Below are 16,120 nucleotides of genomic sequence, written 5' to 3' on the forward strand. Positions count from 1 at the left end.
GGGAACTCTCTCTCCTTGACGCCAACAGTCTCTCTCTCATCAGCTGTTTCTAAGGGTGTGCTCCCAGTGTGTCTGTGCCAGTGCGTGTAAAGTTTTTTTTTTTTTTTTTTTTCTTTCTCTTCAATTTTTTTTTTTTTTTTTTTGCTCGGTCTCGGAACACGTGAATAAAAAAGGAAAAAAAAAAGGGGGGGAGGGTAGAGAGAGAAGAGATTAGAGAGAACATATCGGCGCATGCGTTTCTTCACTCAGTCGTTCGTCGTCTGCCACACGGACGTCGTGTCCACAGTTCAAGTTCTTCTTGATCCCCTTTCCACCCATCGTCTTGAGTTTCGTTTTTTTTTTTGTTTTTTTTGTTTAATGATTTTCAAAACTGGACGATATATACGTCAACATTATTTTCGTTTTCCCTCGTGTTGTGTCTGTGTTGGATCAAGCAATTGTGCGAGAAAAGTGTGAAGAATAACTGAAGGAACGGAAAAACAATTTGCAAGAATTTCGCCTGTCTCATTTGAAGAAACACAAAACAAAAACGATTTGATTTGGCGGGTCATGCTCGGTCGCCATTTATACGTAAGTTCATATTTAAATTCTTTTGTTTTTGTTTTTTTTATTTTAGAGGCTCGTTAAGTGGTGGAATGTTTCAGAGTTATTTTACATTTGATTGAAGAAGACGAAAGAAGAGGGGGAGAGAGAGAGATTGTTGTGTGTGTTTTTGTAAAACATTCACGAAAGTCAGTGCCATCTAGCGGCGACCCAATTGACGGTCGCTGACTTTTGAGCCCTCCCGCAACAAACCCACTCGCCACCACTACCCCACCCTCTATCCCTACCCATGGACCTTTTTTTTTTTTTTCTTTTTTCTTTTTTCGTGACGGCGCTTTATATTTTTTCAGAAAAACCTGAATTTTTATTCTCTCTCTCTCTCTCCTCTCGGCTGAACGTTTTTGAAAACATTTTCTTCCTTTTTTTTTTTTTTTTTTCAAATAATGAAATTCAAATTTATCCCGATTTTTTCTCAATCACGAACTATTTTTTTGTTTCTTCCCAACGCCTTTATTTTTGTTTCCATTTTCATTTATTTATTTATCATTGATTTATTTCCTTTTTGATTTCTGTGTTCGTCGAGCAGAAGAGAAAGAGAATAGACAGGGGGGGGGGGGGGTTCTTTTCATTATGGAATCGACATTGAATGGGAATCGGTTGTGTGAATATCTCGTATATAGGTGGACGGGTGGTTTTTAGGGAGTCCTTCGTTCAGGGTGGCTAGTCGTTCAGGAGGCTGGGGTGGGAGGGGCGTCGAGTGTCAGCGACCCCTGGTGGAGAAACGAGGCCAGTGGGGGGAATGGAGTAAGAACAGGCAGAACGGGGCTTTTGACCGCGGGACTCCCGACACACACACACACACTTTCTCTTTCGTTTTGATGCCGACGCGAGATGGCAGAGTTTCGATGCTATTACACACACACACACACACACACGCGTGCGCGCATACCATCGTAGTAATAGACACACACATACGCTCACGCATACCCTGGACTAACGGGACTAAATAACCGTTTTTTTTTGTGGGGGGGGGGGTCTTTCTTTTGTGTCTTCTCGGGGCTCCGGTTATGACGTCATTTCACATTATCCAATGGTTTTTTTTTTTTTTATTTATTTCTTGACTATTTTTCTTTTTAGCCTATTGTATTTTCATTGAGAATAAAAAGAGCGAAAAAGAAAAGGGAAAATGAACGGGCCTTTGCCATTACGAATGTGTGCAGCTAATTCGATTGACAAACTGTGGCATTTAATCTGGAAAACGCGATATATTTAACAAAAAAAAAAAACCCTCAAAAAAATAAGGCTCTTTGGCAATTGAAAACTAAAGGCGCCTTCGAGTGTTGTGACTTGTTATAGGGGAACCTTGTGCTGATTATCGGCCAATAGCCTCTCCGCCGTCCCCCTTGTCTTTTGCCTGTGTCACGTCATCAGCGAAGAGAGCGGGAAAGACGAAAAAAAAGAAAAAAAAAAAAAAGTGAGTGAGAGAGAGCCGCACTTGTAGCCCAAAACCCGAAAAGGTTGAAGGTAAAAAAAGAAAAAAAAAAAAAAACGAATCAACGAGTTAGATGTATGGTGGCCTCGGCCGTGATAAAGGTCAACCGTCCGACCGAGTCAACTAGAAAACGGTGGTTCAACCCGGTGTGTGTGTGTCTGTGTGTCTCTTGCCAATTGAGGTCGAGGTGGCAGCACCTTCACCTTGGTTCCTCCCACCCACCCACGGGAGAAAAATACAAGACACGACTACATCTAACCTCCTCCCACCCCGTTTGCGCTGATTGGGAAAAAAAAAAACAAAAAACAAAAAGGGGTGAATGTGCTTTGCCAATGTAACGTGCATTATAATAATGGAGCAGGAGGCAGCCAGCAGCTGGCCACAGACTTTCACCGACCTCAATTTTTGCGTTCAGTTTTGCTGGTTCGGTTTTTTTTTTCGTTCAACATTTTGTAACCACACGGCCACGGACGGACGGGAGGAGGGGCTACCAATTTTCTTGGCCGAGGAGAGGGACAAGACGCACGTGCCACACTGCCCGCAACTCTTGGTCCCATGTTTTTTTTTTTTTTTTTTTTTTTTTTTCGCGCCATCCAGCGTTGCCAGCTGAGCCAAAGAGAGAGAGAGAGAGAGAGAGAGATGACCGTGAGCGTGAGAGTGAGCGTTCGCCCGGCGGCAGTAGGACGCCGAGCCAACGAACGCTGTGAGGTGGCATGGGTGGGTGGGAAGGCCAATGACCGACCCTCCTCCTTTATTTTTTTTTAATTTTATTTTTTTTTTTTGCTTCTCCTGTTCTCTATTGCAGAGGGGGGGGGGAAGAAAAGGAGGTCACCGGGACACTTTCCATCGGCTCACGAAAAAAAAAAAAAAAAAATGAAAAAGAGAAACGGGAACAAGAGCCGATGGTGCCGCCATTTTAAACGAAGGTAGCCCCCTGAAAAAAACAAAAAACAAAAACAAACTGAATTCAAATATATCAAAGGAGAATTCAGAGTGGATGAAGGTGTCACCTGTTTTGATTAGACGGCCAACAGGGTCACGCGCAAACACTTTGATTTGGCCAAGGTTGTTGCTTGACCTTGTTTACGTCCCGTTTTCTCTCTCTCTCTCTCTCTCTGGCTCTTTTCTCTACCCTCAAAGGGTCAAACTCGGTGGGGCCCCCCAAAAAAGAAAAAACAGTTGGATTTTGTGTTTACGAGTTTACCTGCCGCATGTCTTCTTTTAGAGTCCGAGGTCAAGGTAGAATGCCAACCTGCTCTCGTGGCGTTTGTCTTTTTAGTTTTGAGTCGGCCCAAGCCGATGAATGCCAATGAAGAAGAACGTTCGGCCTTGATGCAATTACACCTGAACATTTTTTTTTTCTTTGTTTTGTTTTTGGTTTTTTTGAATTTGCGGGTGGCAGTGGGGGGGGGGGGCAACGACCTCATCGGGTTGTTTCACTGGCCGCTGTCAAAACAAACGACAAAAAAAAAACCTCAAGTGAAAAAGAAAGTCGCTTTCTCTCGGCCGTTTTCATTCTCCTTTTTTTTTTTATTTTCAAATTTTCTTTTATTGACTTACTCATCGAGAAAGAAAAAGAAAAACTAAAAGAATGAAATCATCATCATAAAAAAGAAAAAATTCCTAGTTATTGATTTTTTTTGTTTTTTCTAAATTTCGGGAAGAAAATAACAACAACTTTCTTTTGCCGTACAAGACCGTGAAAGTTTCAGGGGCTGATGAGCAAGTCAATGATCTCGTGCAACACATTTTCTTTTTTCTTTTTCTTTCTGCCCTCACGAACAAAAAATAATTTTAAAAAATCGCCATTTTTTTAAATTTTCAATCACAAAAAAAAAAGAAAAGAAATGAAACTGAAAAGAGGAATGCGCAGCACAGCTCGTTAAACGGTAGAAAATGAGACGAGAAATAGAAAAAAAAAAGGACTCGCTGACGTCCCTCACCCAGTGAACCCCTCCACACCCGTTAGCCCATAGCCCACAGCGTCACACACACACACACACGGAGATAACGGCTCTTTTTTTTTTTTTTTTTTTCTAGTGTGTACCTGTAGAATCTCCCATCCTTCGACACACTGCCATAACGGGATCGTACGGTATGTGAGTGTGTCTATATACCCCTATAATATCTCGCTGTTTTTTGTTGTTGTTCGGCTAAGGGTGTGGAACGGTTTCTTTTTCTTTTTTTTTTTTTAAAGCAATGAGGAATAGAAAGAAAAAAAAAAAAAAATGGAGTTTGCGAGTCAGCTGTTTTTTTCTTTGTGGAGCACATTCTTTGATTATTGGAATTGCAATTTGGGGAGGGGGATTTAGAAGGAAGCAGATTTGAATGATTTGGCATCGATGGCCGTGGCCAAAATGATCAGAGGTCTCTTTTTGATGGATGGATGTCACGACGGAGACGTGTCGGGGATAGACCGACGTCTCTTTCTCTCTCCGAATGTGTGTGTGTGTGTGTGTGTATCACGTGACCTACATTTGCAGCGCAGAGTTCGTAGACCCCATAGATAGTTGGTGCGGGGTTGGAAAGTGGCGCCGCTGGGCGGACGCTACACAACGACATTTTTCTATTTCTCCCCGTCCAAAAATATATTTAAAAAAAAAAAAAAAAAGTGAAATAAAATGAATTAAAAAAATGGCGGTAGATATGCCCGTTGAAATCGTTCAATTTGCGCGATTTGATTTCGTTCGTGAATAGAGGGGGAAAAAAAGGGGGTGGTCTCTAGTTTTGTCGGTGTTTCTTGTGAAAAGGTGTGCGATCTTGGAAGCAGCTCTCACCCACCTCACCCCTCCTTCTCTCTCTATCTCTTTAAAGGGGGGGGGGGGAAAGGAAAAAGGCAAAAAAAAAAAAAAAAAATGAAGGGGGAGGTACGATGGCGGGACGGGCGGGTTTTCTCTTGCATTTTCAAAGTCATTGATGCCCGCCGCTCGTAGTCGACTCAGTCGTTGTCCTACATTCGAACCGTTCGGGCCAGCAAAGAAAAAGAGAGAGAACCAACGTTCAATTTTTTTTTTTTCGTTTCGTTTTGTAATGTTAATCATCAGTTGATTGGTGCGTGTGAATTTGTTATCGCAAATTGCCAAGCGACGACATCTCTTTTTGTGGCATTTTGCCCGTGGATTTTTCTCCGGCCACGTTTGTTTTGTTTGTTTTGTTTTGTTTTTTTCGATTCGAATTTCGGATTCTTTTTTTTTTTCTTGTTTCTTTCGTGTTTGTTCGTGGATTACGATGATCGCCGTTCGACGTTTCTAGCCCAACATTTGAATATCGTTTAAACATTTTTCTTCGTGTGTTTGGATTCGTGTGCTAATTGAAATTTGTGATTTCATGGGGATATGAACTGGATGCCAGTTGACAGGTAACCAAATCATTCGCAAATGTTTCATTTTTCTTTTCGATGTGTGTGTGTCTGTGGGGGGGAGGGGATGCATATAAGCTTAATAGACGCACGAGATTCTCCCTAAAGAAATAGAAAAAAAAAAAAAGGTTGAATCACGTTTCCGGGTCAAATTGAGATAAAGGAAAAGAGAAAAGAAATGATGTCACGTGAACTTTGACCAGATCCAACAGGTGCCATCGTCCCCATTAAAAAAAAAAAAAACAAAAAAAAACATCTCGTGGACGAAATACGGGACCTCGTCTGTCCTCTACATGAACGATAAGCCAACATCAAGAAAACGAATCTCGTTATCAGTAAATCATAAAAATTTAAATATAGGGCGGACAACGATAATCTTCTTTAAAAAAAAAAGAAAGAAAATCATATTTGATTGATTTATGATTCTTTTCTTTGTTTGAGAATTTCGAGTTCAGATCAGCCTGTTTGGTTCATGTGTGTGCCACTTCTGTCAGGGTCGGGGTGAAAGCCCTCGTTCGTGTTCGATTTCACCTGTGTGTGTGTGTGTGTGTCTCTTTCTGTCTACACGCTTTTATATACGATGTGTGGCTTTTTTTTTTTTTTCTCTTTCTTTCTTTTCGAAGAGATACGCCGGGTAAATGACTTGTTGGATAGCGAAATATAACACACACACAAACTAAAAAGGAAAGAAAAATATGGAAAAAGGGAGCGAGGGGAGGTGGGTGGGTGGCGGGAGGGCGAGATTCTATGGCGAATGGTTGTGTAGAGAGAGAGAGAGAGAGAGAGAGAGAGATTGGGAGAGAGAGAGAGCACAAATAGAAAATGGTGATGATGATGCAATGACCGTTAAGTGTGTCAAACCCCACCCACTTGAAAAAAAAAAAAAAAAAAACACCCAACCACCCGCAGGAGTGTTGCATGTCTGCGCCCGTTTTTTGCGCAAAAGAGTTTGATTTATTTCTCACGTCTCTATCGTTTCTCTTGTTTCTTTGGCTTCTTCTTAATTTTGTTTTTGTTTTGTTTTGTTTTGTTTTTGTTTTTTTCCATGAAAATTGCGCGTCGTGAATGGATGGACTTCGTCGCTGCTCCCGCCGATCGACGGTTGACACGCTGCGCCCCCCGCAACAGGACCAGACACTATGACGGTGACGGTGGTGATTTCTAGCGACGCTGGCAAGATGAGCTTGTTCCAGGATCTCAAGCTCAAAAGGAGAAAAGTCGATTCGCGATGCAGCAGCGATGGTATGTTTTTGTTGTTTTTTTTTTTTAAATTGCATTTCATTGTTCAATACGACTTTTGGATTTAAAAGAAATAAAAACATTATGAAACTTAAAAATTAGGTGAAAGCCTGATGGAGTCGAGCAGCTCGGCCTCGCCCGACTGTAGCGCTGCCACGCCGCCCAGGAGCGCCGGCGAAGACGGTTGCGACGGCGGAAGTGCCAGCCATTCCGCCGCCATCCGGCAGGAAGGTGGCGAACAAAGTGCCGCCGGCCACAGCAACCCGATCCTAGACCATCCACATGGTGGTGGCGGCGGTGGCGGCGCGACCAGCATCACGGTCGTTTGCAACGGACGAATCATCAAACAAGAGGATGACGACGACGAAGAAGAAGAAGATGACGGCGTCGGTGAAGACGGCGACGAAGACGGAGAGACGCCAGAACGATCGTCTCACGTGTCGGCGTCGAGCGCCAGCGACGGAGGATTCGTCTCCTCACCTGGGCTATCTCGCGAAAGGTGAGCAACGCCATCTAGGAGTAGATTTTGGAAGTTTTCATTTTTTACGTCATCTAGCGGTCGATTAAAAAACCCGTTTCTTCTTCCTTATTCTATTTTATTTTCTTTAATTTAATTTAATTTAATTTTTTTTTGTTTTCTTTTAAAAACCAAAACCAAATAAAAATGAAAACAAAAATGTTTAGTAGGTCGACACCGGATTCTTTAGGCGCCGACGACCTCCAGCACCGGCTGTGCGACGATTCCGGAACGGGATCGGCTTTAATGATTGTCGTCAAACAGGAAACGCTCGACGACGAGGAGGAGGCCGATGAGCATCACGCAGATGACTCGGCACTGACGGCCACCACCGAACGGCAACAGCAACAGCAGGCGCAAAAGCGAGTGCGGAATCGAGACGAAGCCGATGAGGCGGTGACGGTGAAATCAGTCAAGACGAAAAGCGTGAGCTCACCATTCCACGATGAAGACGCACTGCGGCCGCGTGTCAGAGAGTTTGCAGAGGACGACGGCGGATTGGATCCGTCTGTCCATTCACCGCCGGCGGCGGCCGTGGTCAAAACGGAAATGCGACAACGCAGCCCGTCGTCGGCCACTTGCGTCAGCAGTTCCGATCACAATGGCATCCGGTCTTGGCCCAGCCGATCCTCCCCCAACGGCCATACCAGGAACAGCAATAGCAACAACAACAACAACAAAACGATCCGGCCGGAAATCATTTTTAGCCACCGGAGAGCGTCGGCCACGGTCGTCGGGGCCATTTCGCTGGATGCGTCCGTGAACGGCGGATGCAGGACGGCACCACCTCTGACGACGCATCCGGTTGGCTCTTCGCCGGATCGCCATCACCCGCCTAACGCAAACGGAAGCAATAAGCAACCGTCGTCGTCGTCGGCCACGTCGAATTCTCGGGTCCCTTCCGTCATCCTGGGCCAATCGGGCGGCGTCAAAACGATGGTGTGGACGGGCCACTGGGCCGATCAGCAACAACAGCAGCAGCAGCAGCAACAACAACAGGCGACACCATCAAGGCCGCGATCCGTGCCCAACGGTCTGGATGTCCAACAGGGTTCGCCATTGATGATGGCCGTCCATCACAACAACCGTCCAGGTGCTAAGCCACACAACAACAACAACAACAACAGGCTGGATGGCAGCAGCAGCAACGTGCAAGATGCGGCCAGCATCCGGCTGTCGATTGACGGCTTGCTTAGTCTGGCTCACTCTTCATCGGAGCGTCGCCATGCCAACGTATCTAGGTCATCTCCCCTTCAGGTATACATACTTTTCAATATGATTGGGTCAAAAAAATCTAAAATTATTTTCAAATTTGGCAAATGATGAATGACAGGCGAGTCCGAGTAGTAGCACGGTGAGTCCGACGGAAAGGCCAAGCGTCGTCAACATGCAGCGGCTCAGTCCCACATCTTCGTCGGCTTCCGTTTCCATGGCGGCCGGCTCGTCGACTCCGCCTCATTTCGCCTCTCCGCTGCGCGTCCAAACGCCCACGACGTCCACCTCGTGCCCGTCTTCTTCTTCTTCTTCTTCTTCTTCTTCTCAATCGTCTTCTTCATCATCATCACGCCATCGTCAAGGATCGGGCTCTCCGCCGGCCATGGGTCTGTTGACGGTGGCCAGGAGCCATCACCATCCGCCGGGCGGCTATCCGTTTCCGGACACGCCTCCGTCCTTATCGGTGGAGCGCGTCGGCCAAAGCAACGGCCACTTGATGTCTTCGCCATCGTCCGCCGCGCGACTCATCGAGAACGGCCACCATCAAGGTCTTCCGCCTTCCATATCGCGTCCGCCGGCCCTCCATCTGTCGTCGCGATCCACCACTTCGTCATTATTGTCTTCATCATCGTCATCATCGTCATCATCATCATCATCATCATCTTCCTCTTCCTCTTCATCCTCCTCGTCTTCATCACCTCCCATTTCAGGGGCTTGCGGCTCCAACGCCATGGCTCCGCCCACTTCAACGGCCATCAATGGCCAACAGACGCTGTCGATGGAGCGGCTGTGGGAAAACGCGGAGCGATCGGCCGCCGCCGCCAAGCAACAACAACAACAACAACAACAACAGCAAAGGCCGGATTCGCAAGCGCTGGACTATTCGGTCTGTTCCGGCCGGTCGTCCATCATCGTCAGCTCGAATAACGTCAACCACCACCCATCGCACCAACAACACCACCACCACCAGCAGCGCCACCACCACCAGCACAATCATCATCACCTTCAGACCAACGATCACCATGACAACGGCAGCAATCAGACAGCCACCTCGTCCATCCATCAGCTTCCATCGTCCATCGTGACGGCAATAAATGGCGGAGGAGCAGGTGGTGCTGGTGGGGGTAGGAACGGCAGTCACGCAACAGCCGACGGCAACCGGATGGAGGAGGAGGAAGACGACACGCCCATGATTTGCATGATTTGCGAGGACAAGGCCACTGGACTCCACTACGGCATCATCACCTGCGAAGGGTATACTTTGGCATTCCTTATTTTGAATGAAAAATGCATTCCATTCATTAACGTTGAAATTCGTTGATCAGGTGCAAAGGATTCTTCAAGCGGACGGTGCAGAACAAGCGAGTGTATACTTGCGTGGCCGAGGGCAACTGCGAAATCACCAAAGCGCAACGGAACCGGTGCCAGTATTGTCGCTTTCAAAAGTGTCTCGGCCAGGGAATGGTCTTGGCCGCCGTCCGGGAGGATCGAATGCCCGGCGGAAGGAATTCCGGCGCCGTCTACAACCTCTACAAGGTCAAGTACAGGAAACACAAGAAGAACAACAAGAAAAACACGCCGGCCACCAACGGTGTGACGGCCGCGCTGGCCGTCAAGGCCGTCATGGAAGCCAACGCCACAGCGCTCGTCAACGTCAAGATGCATCCGCCGCAACAACAACAACAACAACAACAGCAGGTGATGAGCAGCAACGGCATCCAGCGGAAATCACCTGGCGGCATGGCCGTCATGGATCAACAACAGCAACAACAACAACAGCCATTGCAGCATCAGCTTCAACATCAGCAGCAGCAGCACGGAATGATGGCCGGCCAGCACAACGGCCAACAGCAGCAGCAGCAGCAACAGCAGCAAGTTCCGCGCATCGCCAACGGCAACATTCTCAAAACGGCCCTGACCAATCCCAGCGAAGTGCTGCATTTGAGGCGGAGGCTGGAGAGCGCCGTCACGTCCAGCCGCGACGCCATCACTTTGCCTTACGAGTCGGCCATGCCCACCATTTGCACGCTCATTTACTGTGATGAGTTTGAAGACATTGCTACCTTAAAGGTATCCCTTCGTTATTATTTCTTAAGTTAAACGTTTAATTAAGCAGAAAATGCCATTGATTTTCAAACAAATGAAAATAAATGCAATTCATTTCACATAGTTGGACGAGTTGCTGGACACAAAGGCCGAACTGTCGGACAAACTCTGCCAGATCGGCGACTCGATCGTCTACAAACTGGTGCAGTGGACCAAACGGCTCCCGTTCTACTCTGAGCTGCCCGTCGAGGTTAGCCTTCCTTTATTTCTATATTTGCATAGCATTGCCATTTGTTGTTCATTAAACGATGACCTTTAACTGCTCGTAAAAAAAACAAAAAAAAACAGGTGCACACGAGATTGTTGACGCACAAATGGCACGAACTTTTGGTGCTGACGACTTCGGCCTATCAGGCGATTCACGGGCCGCGTAGGACCTGGTCGGGACCGGAACCCACCGAGCACGATTTCGTCCAGCAGGTTAATTCATTTTCATTTTAACTGGGTTCACTTAAAAAAAAAAAAAAATCAATGAAATTAAATGAAATGATGCAGGTATCAGCCAACCTAGTCACCCTTCAAACATGTTTAGCCGCCATGATGGGTCGACCGTTGACCCTGGATCAGTTGAGGCAGGACGTTGGCCTCATGGTGGAGCGCATCACTCACGTCACGATGATGCTCCAAAGGAGCCAATTGCGGATGGAAGAGTACGTCTGTCTCAAAGTCATCGCCATGCTCAGCCAACGTGAGTCTTTTCGTTGTTTTTGTTTTGTTTTCTTTCGCATTTCACATTGGCCCCGATGAAACAGTTTGCATTTTTTTTTTTCTCGTTTCATTTGTGCTTTCAATGATTCAACAGCCAAAGGGAGCGGCAGCGTCGAATTAGAAGCCATTCAAGAACGGTACATGCAGTGTCTACAGAGCTATGTCGAACACAACTATCCACAATCGCCCGGGCGATTTTCTGATCTCCTCACACGTTTACCTGAGGTACGTTCGGTCTGCTTCTTTTTGATCTCAATCTCACGCGCACACACTCGACGAAGAAACAAAACTACAAATCCCGTTTCTCCTTTAGGTCCAATCGGCTGCTACCTTGCTGCTGGAGAGTAAAATGTTTTACGTTCCTTTCCTGCTGAATTCGGCCATTCACAGATAGCCACAGTTTTTCATTCTCCTTTCGCTTCTTACATCGTCTTCTTCGAACGTTTGATCATCGTCTCGTGCGTCATCGTCGTGTTCGTCTGCTGCCCTCACCTCCGTCTCGTCCATCTTTTACTTCTTCTGCATTGTTTCATTTTCAAAAAACAGCAAACTTGTGCTTAAAAGACCAATGCATTTCAAATCTCTCTCTTTCTCTCTCTCTCCTCCCTACCCTCTCACACACAACCAGGGGCGCAGAAAATCAGGAAAAAGAAAGGTATTTCACTTGTTTTCTGGCCTTCTCGATCAGTACATGTGCGTGCGTGTGTGTGTGTGTGTGTGTTTGTGTGCGTGCGAACGAGCGTTAATTCAAATTCTAATCTCTCGATCCAGTTTCAAACGTCAACACGTTTTTTGTACGACAAACAAAACAAAACAAAAAAACAAGACATTTTTAGCCAAAACAACATAAAATGAAAAAGATGGACCCGAATTCTAAAATTCGCCTACGTCTTTATAATCAAACAAAAGCATATTTCTCTGATTCTACCACCAAACGGTATAAAAAGAAAAAGATAATCCATAACAACAAACAGATTTATATATAAAAAAAAAAAAAAAGATTTTAAGAAATAGCTTTTCAATTGTTTTGTTTTCAATTTCCCCCCACTTTATCCCTCCGCCATGTCTCCCCCTCACACAAATTTTAAAAAAAATTTGAATTCGGGCTTATCAGAGTTTTTGTTATTTTTAATTGCTCTTCTAAATAACCCTGTAGGTGTCACGAGACCACACAGCTAAGATGAATCGAGTGAATGAGTTCAGTTTGTGTCTGTGCGTGTTTGTGCCCCGCTGAAAGTGTCCCCGCAAAAGATGTTGGTTATTATCATAATTTTTTGTTTCTTTTGTTTGTTTGAATGATTTGACGTTCGAGATATATATATTCTATACATAGGTAAAGCATAAGGATAAGAAAAAGAAACACAAGTTTTCCTATTACATTTTTTGTGTCAGTCTGGGCCACCTCTCAAAGAGTTCAAATTCAATTTTGAAGAATGGCCTACTCTTGAAAAGAGTTAGTTCTTTTTTTGTCTGTATTATTATTGAATTTTTTATCGATTTCTAATTTTGTTTATTTTACAAAAAAAAAAAGAATGGAATTTAAACAAATTTGTTGGTACTTTTTTTGTTCTTTATTTTTTTATTTTTTTTTTAATTTAATTTGCAATGTTTTGGCCATACGAACTTCGGTTGTCATTTGTTTTCCCTACAACTGTCATTACAGACGTTAAAAACAAACGAGAAACGCGAGTCGCGTGACTAGCAGAAGAGAAATTGTTTGTCTGTGTGTGCGTGGCTTTTTATCGCTGCTGTGGTCGGTGCCCCCCATGTGAGAGCAAAAAAAAATTGGCAAGTTGTTTATTGAATTCTTAAAAATTCTGTTTCCGCCCTATGTTTCACGAGAACGAATGCTGCCCTAGCCCAATCTCCCGCCGTCTTATTTCATTTTCATCCCACTGACTTTAATGTGTGATTCCCTGCTGTTTTTTTTCTCCTTCTCTCACGATCTTCACTGTCTGTTCTCCCTTTTCACTCTCTTAGCCCACCCTTTCCGCAATTCTTTTACAGTAAACGAAAAAAAAAGGTAAAACAAAATCTATCAAATAAAAAAATAAAAATGATGCATCCATTGTTGTAAGTGGATGCGAGTGTTTGTTATGTGTGTGTACAGTGTTCAGCTGGACAAAAAAAAAGGTAAAAAAAAAAACATGTCAAAATGAATCCTAAGTTCTTGGTCTCTGGCAAACCTATCTACACTCGTTGTTGTGTGGTTTCCTAGCCTTGTATTCGCGTCAAGAAAATAAATAACAAACCCATGTTTTTTGGTCTAAATGTGTTTTTCAGCTCATTTTCAACAAACAAGCATCTGTCATTTAGTGAGACTTTTTTGCTTTTTATTGATTTGTAAAAAATGAACTCAATCAACGCTAGAGATTTAAAAAAAAAAAAAAAGAAAGAGAAGGACAGATGATAAGAGACAGAACAAGGAGCAGTTGGTGGCCTTAAGAACCTAGCCGGATGCGATCGAGTCAAACGTGGATCAAGTACGACATCAAAATCCCCTTTAAAAAAAAAAAAAAAAAAAGAATTCGGAAGAAAACAGGATTGGTGGTGACGGAATAGGAGGGCACGTTGGTCTGTTCCACTCGTGGCACAAAATAACGAGAGACCGAGCAGCAAGTAGTTGGTGAAAGAAGAGGGAAAAAAAAAATCCGAGAATGTGAGCACGTGAAGGTAAGTTCCATTTTAAATTTGTTGTTGATAATTATTGGCTTTCCATTTTGGGAAGTGTAGGATCCGTTTCTGGTGCTTTTTCAGCTGTTTCCTCTGACTTTGTCACGGCAACTTGTTCTTCGTCAACGTGATTGTCGGGCTCGTTCTTCTGTTCTGGTAAGGGAGTTTCTTCTATCACCTTTATCGAAATAGAAATCATAACCTTTCACTATGTATAAATGAAAAAGAAAAATTGTACTAATTCACACCTTATCTGGACTGAAGATTCTGGGCTGTTTAGCGTCGGGACTGTGTTCTCTGTCGTCATCATCGTCCCCGTCTTCTGCTTTCTCCAGTGGCCGTTTTTTATCACTGACGGGAGTTTCTGTTGATTCACTAGGCGGTAATGGATGTTTCACCTCTGCATCTATCGTCTTGCCACTCTCTTGAGGTTCTTCTAATGGTTCGTCTGCTATTCTCTCGTCCTCTTCTTTTGCACCTGGTTCGACGTCAGCAACTAGTTTCTCTTCTTCCATCTCTACTGGTTTCTCTTCTGAAGCCACACTCTCAACGTCAACGCTCTTGGCACACTCTTCTTCGGTGGACGCTGCTAAAGCTTTTTCCACTTTGTCCGATTCAATCGGTGCTACAACTGGCACTATGACATCTTCAGACATCTGGACGGTGGGAGACTCTTCCCTTGTCATCGTAACGGTTGCAACTGGCGTTTCGGCAGGACCAGAAGACAACGTTTCTGTTTTTGACGACGGTTCGATTTCCTCGTTAGCATCTGCGGCACCATTTGTAGTTTCCTTAGCTTCACTCGGCTCTTGATGGTCAGTATCAGGTACGATGTTTGATGTTGGATGCTTGGCGGAAGGTTTGTCCTCGTCTTCTGTGTCTGAAATGCCAGAGTCGGCTGTTAGGATAGGACCAGCAAAAGCAAAGAGTTGCTATAGTGATACTCAAATGGAGTGGATCATAGAAATTTAAATAGCGACTTTTTACCGTCTGAAGCTGATGCCGCGTCTAATGCAACTGTAACCGGTCTTGAATCGTTCTTACTGCCGAAGGTAGCAACTGGTCGGCTGGAGCCGACGCTGACATCAAAAACGCCATTAACTAACGTTTGAGAAGAAGATACGGATTCGGATCGTTTCCTAAACAGCGTAGGTGGAAGAAATACAGTTGAGCAATATTGATCAGGTAAAGTAAATGATAAAATATACAATTTTCAATTACCTTTGCTCTGGGTCTACTGTGCTGACGACTAAAAGGTTCTTCTCTATGCCCCGCATGAACTTGTCTGTCCTCTTGTAATGCTTTCTCGGGGCACACAAGAGTTCACACAATCTCTGTATTGTGAAGGGGGCACTGCAGGAAACAAAAACTCAGTTTTAGCAATGGTTCCTGAAGAAACTGCAATTAGGTAACATACCAGGTGAAGCTGTCAAATTGTTCAAGAATCTTATCCCTCATGGTCTCGAAATGAAAAGGTTCGACATTGGGGCAGGGGGGCAAGTTTTCCGTTGGGCATACTTCTTTAAAATTGGCTATGACTAACTCTAGCTTGTGCCGGAGGACACCTCTGATCTTGAGCCAGGGGAACAGTGTCTCACCTGTCTTGGCCAGGTGATTGATGTATTCTTCTAATGGTTTAGGGATTTCAGGAGTTTTTTGCTTGTCATAATCTGTGAAAGAATCAATCAAAGAATGTGAGTTAGGCTGAGCAACTTTAACAGACTTTATTTCCTCGATATGTTCAGTGAAATCAGACTTGGCGACCATGAGAACTCATCGAATGGACATGACCGTGATGCATTCGCGTCATTGGTCCATGCAGAGTCTCGTGATGGCTTCGACCGTTCTAAAACATTTCAATTTACAAAGCAATGATAGCAAAAGCAGATGTCAACTTACCGTTTAATGCATCTAGTATACTTTCAATGTTTTCCATGTTTCAATCGACCCGGACAACCCTTTGTTTATCACCCCCGCACCAAGTGTCGACGAAAAAGAGTGACGAAAGAGGCCTCCACACACACAACTTGTTGTCTCCCCAACCGGCTAGATGTCTCTGAAAATTTTCCTTTTGAAAAGTGGGCGGAGAGCAAAAAAATAATAATCATAAAGCTTAGATAAAAAAAAAATGCCCTTCTTCAACTCTGATGAAATCATATCGACAGATAACCTTTACAGTTTTAAAATGGTGAATCACACAAATGACTGGTAAATAGTGGATTGAAATTCGTCAAAGGCCGTTACCACCAACTAGAGTATTGGAATATTG

The 16,120-nt window shown here is 44.6% G+C and overlaps 2 protein-coding genes across 5 annotated transcripts; one reads left to right on the forward strand and one right to left on the reverse strand.

The window, feature by feature from the left end:
- The first annotated feature begins 156 nt into the window (after positions 1 to 156).
- LOC130688434 (hormone receptor 4-like) lies at positions 157 to 13,449 on the forward strand. Of its 3 annotated transcripts, none has more exons than XM_059496768.1 (11): positions 157 to 570; positions 6,522 to 6,635; positions 6,735 to 7,131; positions 7,320 to 8,406; positions 8,483 to 9,618; positions 9,690 to 10,434; positions 10,535 to 10,660; positions 10,759 to 10,890; positions 10,966 to 11,158; positions 11,273 to 11,403; positions 11,492 to 13,449. In XM_059496768.1, the coding sequence occupies exons 2-11, from the start codon at positions 6,533 to 6,535 to the stop codon at positions 11,570 to 11,572; spliced, it is 4,131 nt and encodes a 1,376-aa protein (XP_059352751.1). In that variant the 5' UTR covers positions 157 to 570; positions 6,522 to 6,532; the 3' UTR covers positions 11,573 to 13,449. The 3 variants fall into 3 exon arrangements, with proteins under 3 accessions (XP_059352751.1, XP_057367399.1, XP_057367398.1); XM_057511416.2 differs by having other exon boundaries at positions 158 to 570; positions 7,317 to 8,406; XM_057511415.2 differs by lacking the exon at positions 157 to 570 and adding an exon at positions 4,996 to 5,393 and having other exon boundaries at positions 7,317 to 8,406.
- Positions 13,450 to 13,562: 113 nt separating this feature from the next.
- LOC130688442 (serine/threonine-protein phosphatase 4 regulatory subunit 2-like) lies at positions 13,563 to 15,907 on the reverse strand. 2 transcript variants are annotated; one of them, XM_057511432.2, is made up of 6 exons: positions 15,751 to 15,907; positions 15,269 to 15,521; positions 15,073 to 15,204; positions 14,839 to 14,990; positions 14,100 to 14,731; positions 13,563 to 14,029 (listed from the first exon to the last, which is right to left on the reverse strand). In XM_057511432.2, the coding sequence occupies exons 1-6, from the start codon at positions 15,785 to 15,787 to the stop codon at positions 13,883 to 13,885; spliced, it is 1,353 nt and encodes a 450-aa protein (XP_057367415.1). In that variant the 5' UTR covers positions 15,788 to 15,907; the 3' UTR covers positions 13,563 to 13,882. The 2 variants fall into 2 exon arrangements, with proteins under 2 accessions (XP_057367415.1, XP_057367414.1); XM_057511431.2 differs by having other exon boundaries at positions 14,100 to 14,749.
- Positions 15,908 to 16,120: the final 213 nt, after the last annotated feature.

The sequence above is a fragment of the Daphnia carinata genome, chromosome 9, assembly GCF_022539665.2.
Source record: "Daphnia carinata strain CSIRO-1 chromosome 9, CSIRO_AGI_Dcar_HiC_V3, whole genome shotgun sequence".
Lineage (NCBI taxonomy): Eukaryota > Metazoa > Arthropoda > Branchiopoda > Diplostraca > Daphniidae > Daphnia > Daphnia carinata.

Bases quoted from the DNA above. Each gene is read 5' to 3' on its own strand.
- LOC130688442 (XM_057511431.2), bottom strand. From the start codon at position 15,787: ATGGAAAACATTGAAAGTATACTAGATGCATTAAACG. The intron at 15,522-15,750 runs GTAAGTTGACAT...ATTCTTTCACAG, and splicing joins TATACTAGATGCATTAAACG to ATTATGACAAGCAAAAAACT. The intron at 14,991-15,072 runs GTAATTGAAAAT...TACGCTGTTTAG, and splicing joins ACAGTAGACCCAGAGCAAAG to GAAACGATCCGAATCCGTAT.
- LOC130688434 (XM_057511416.2), top strand. From the start codon at position 6,533: ATGACGGTGACGGTGGTGATTTCTAGCGACGCTGGCAAGATGAGCTTG. The intron at 8,407-8,482 runs GTATACATACTT...GATGAATGACAG, and splicing joins CTAGGTCATCTCCCCTTCAG to GCGAGTCCGAGTAGTAGCAC. The intron at 11,159-11,272 runs GTGAGTCTTTTC...ATGATTCAACAG, and splicing joins CATCGCCATGCTCAGCCAAC to CCAAAGGGAGCGGCAGCGTC.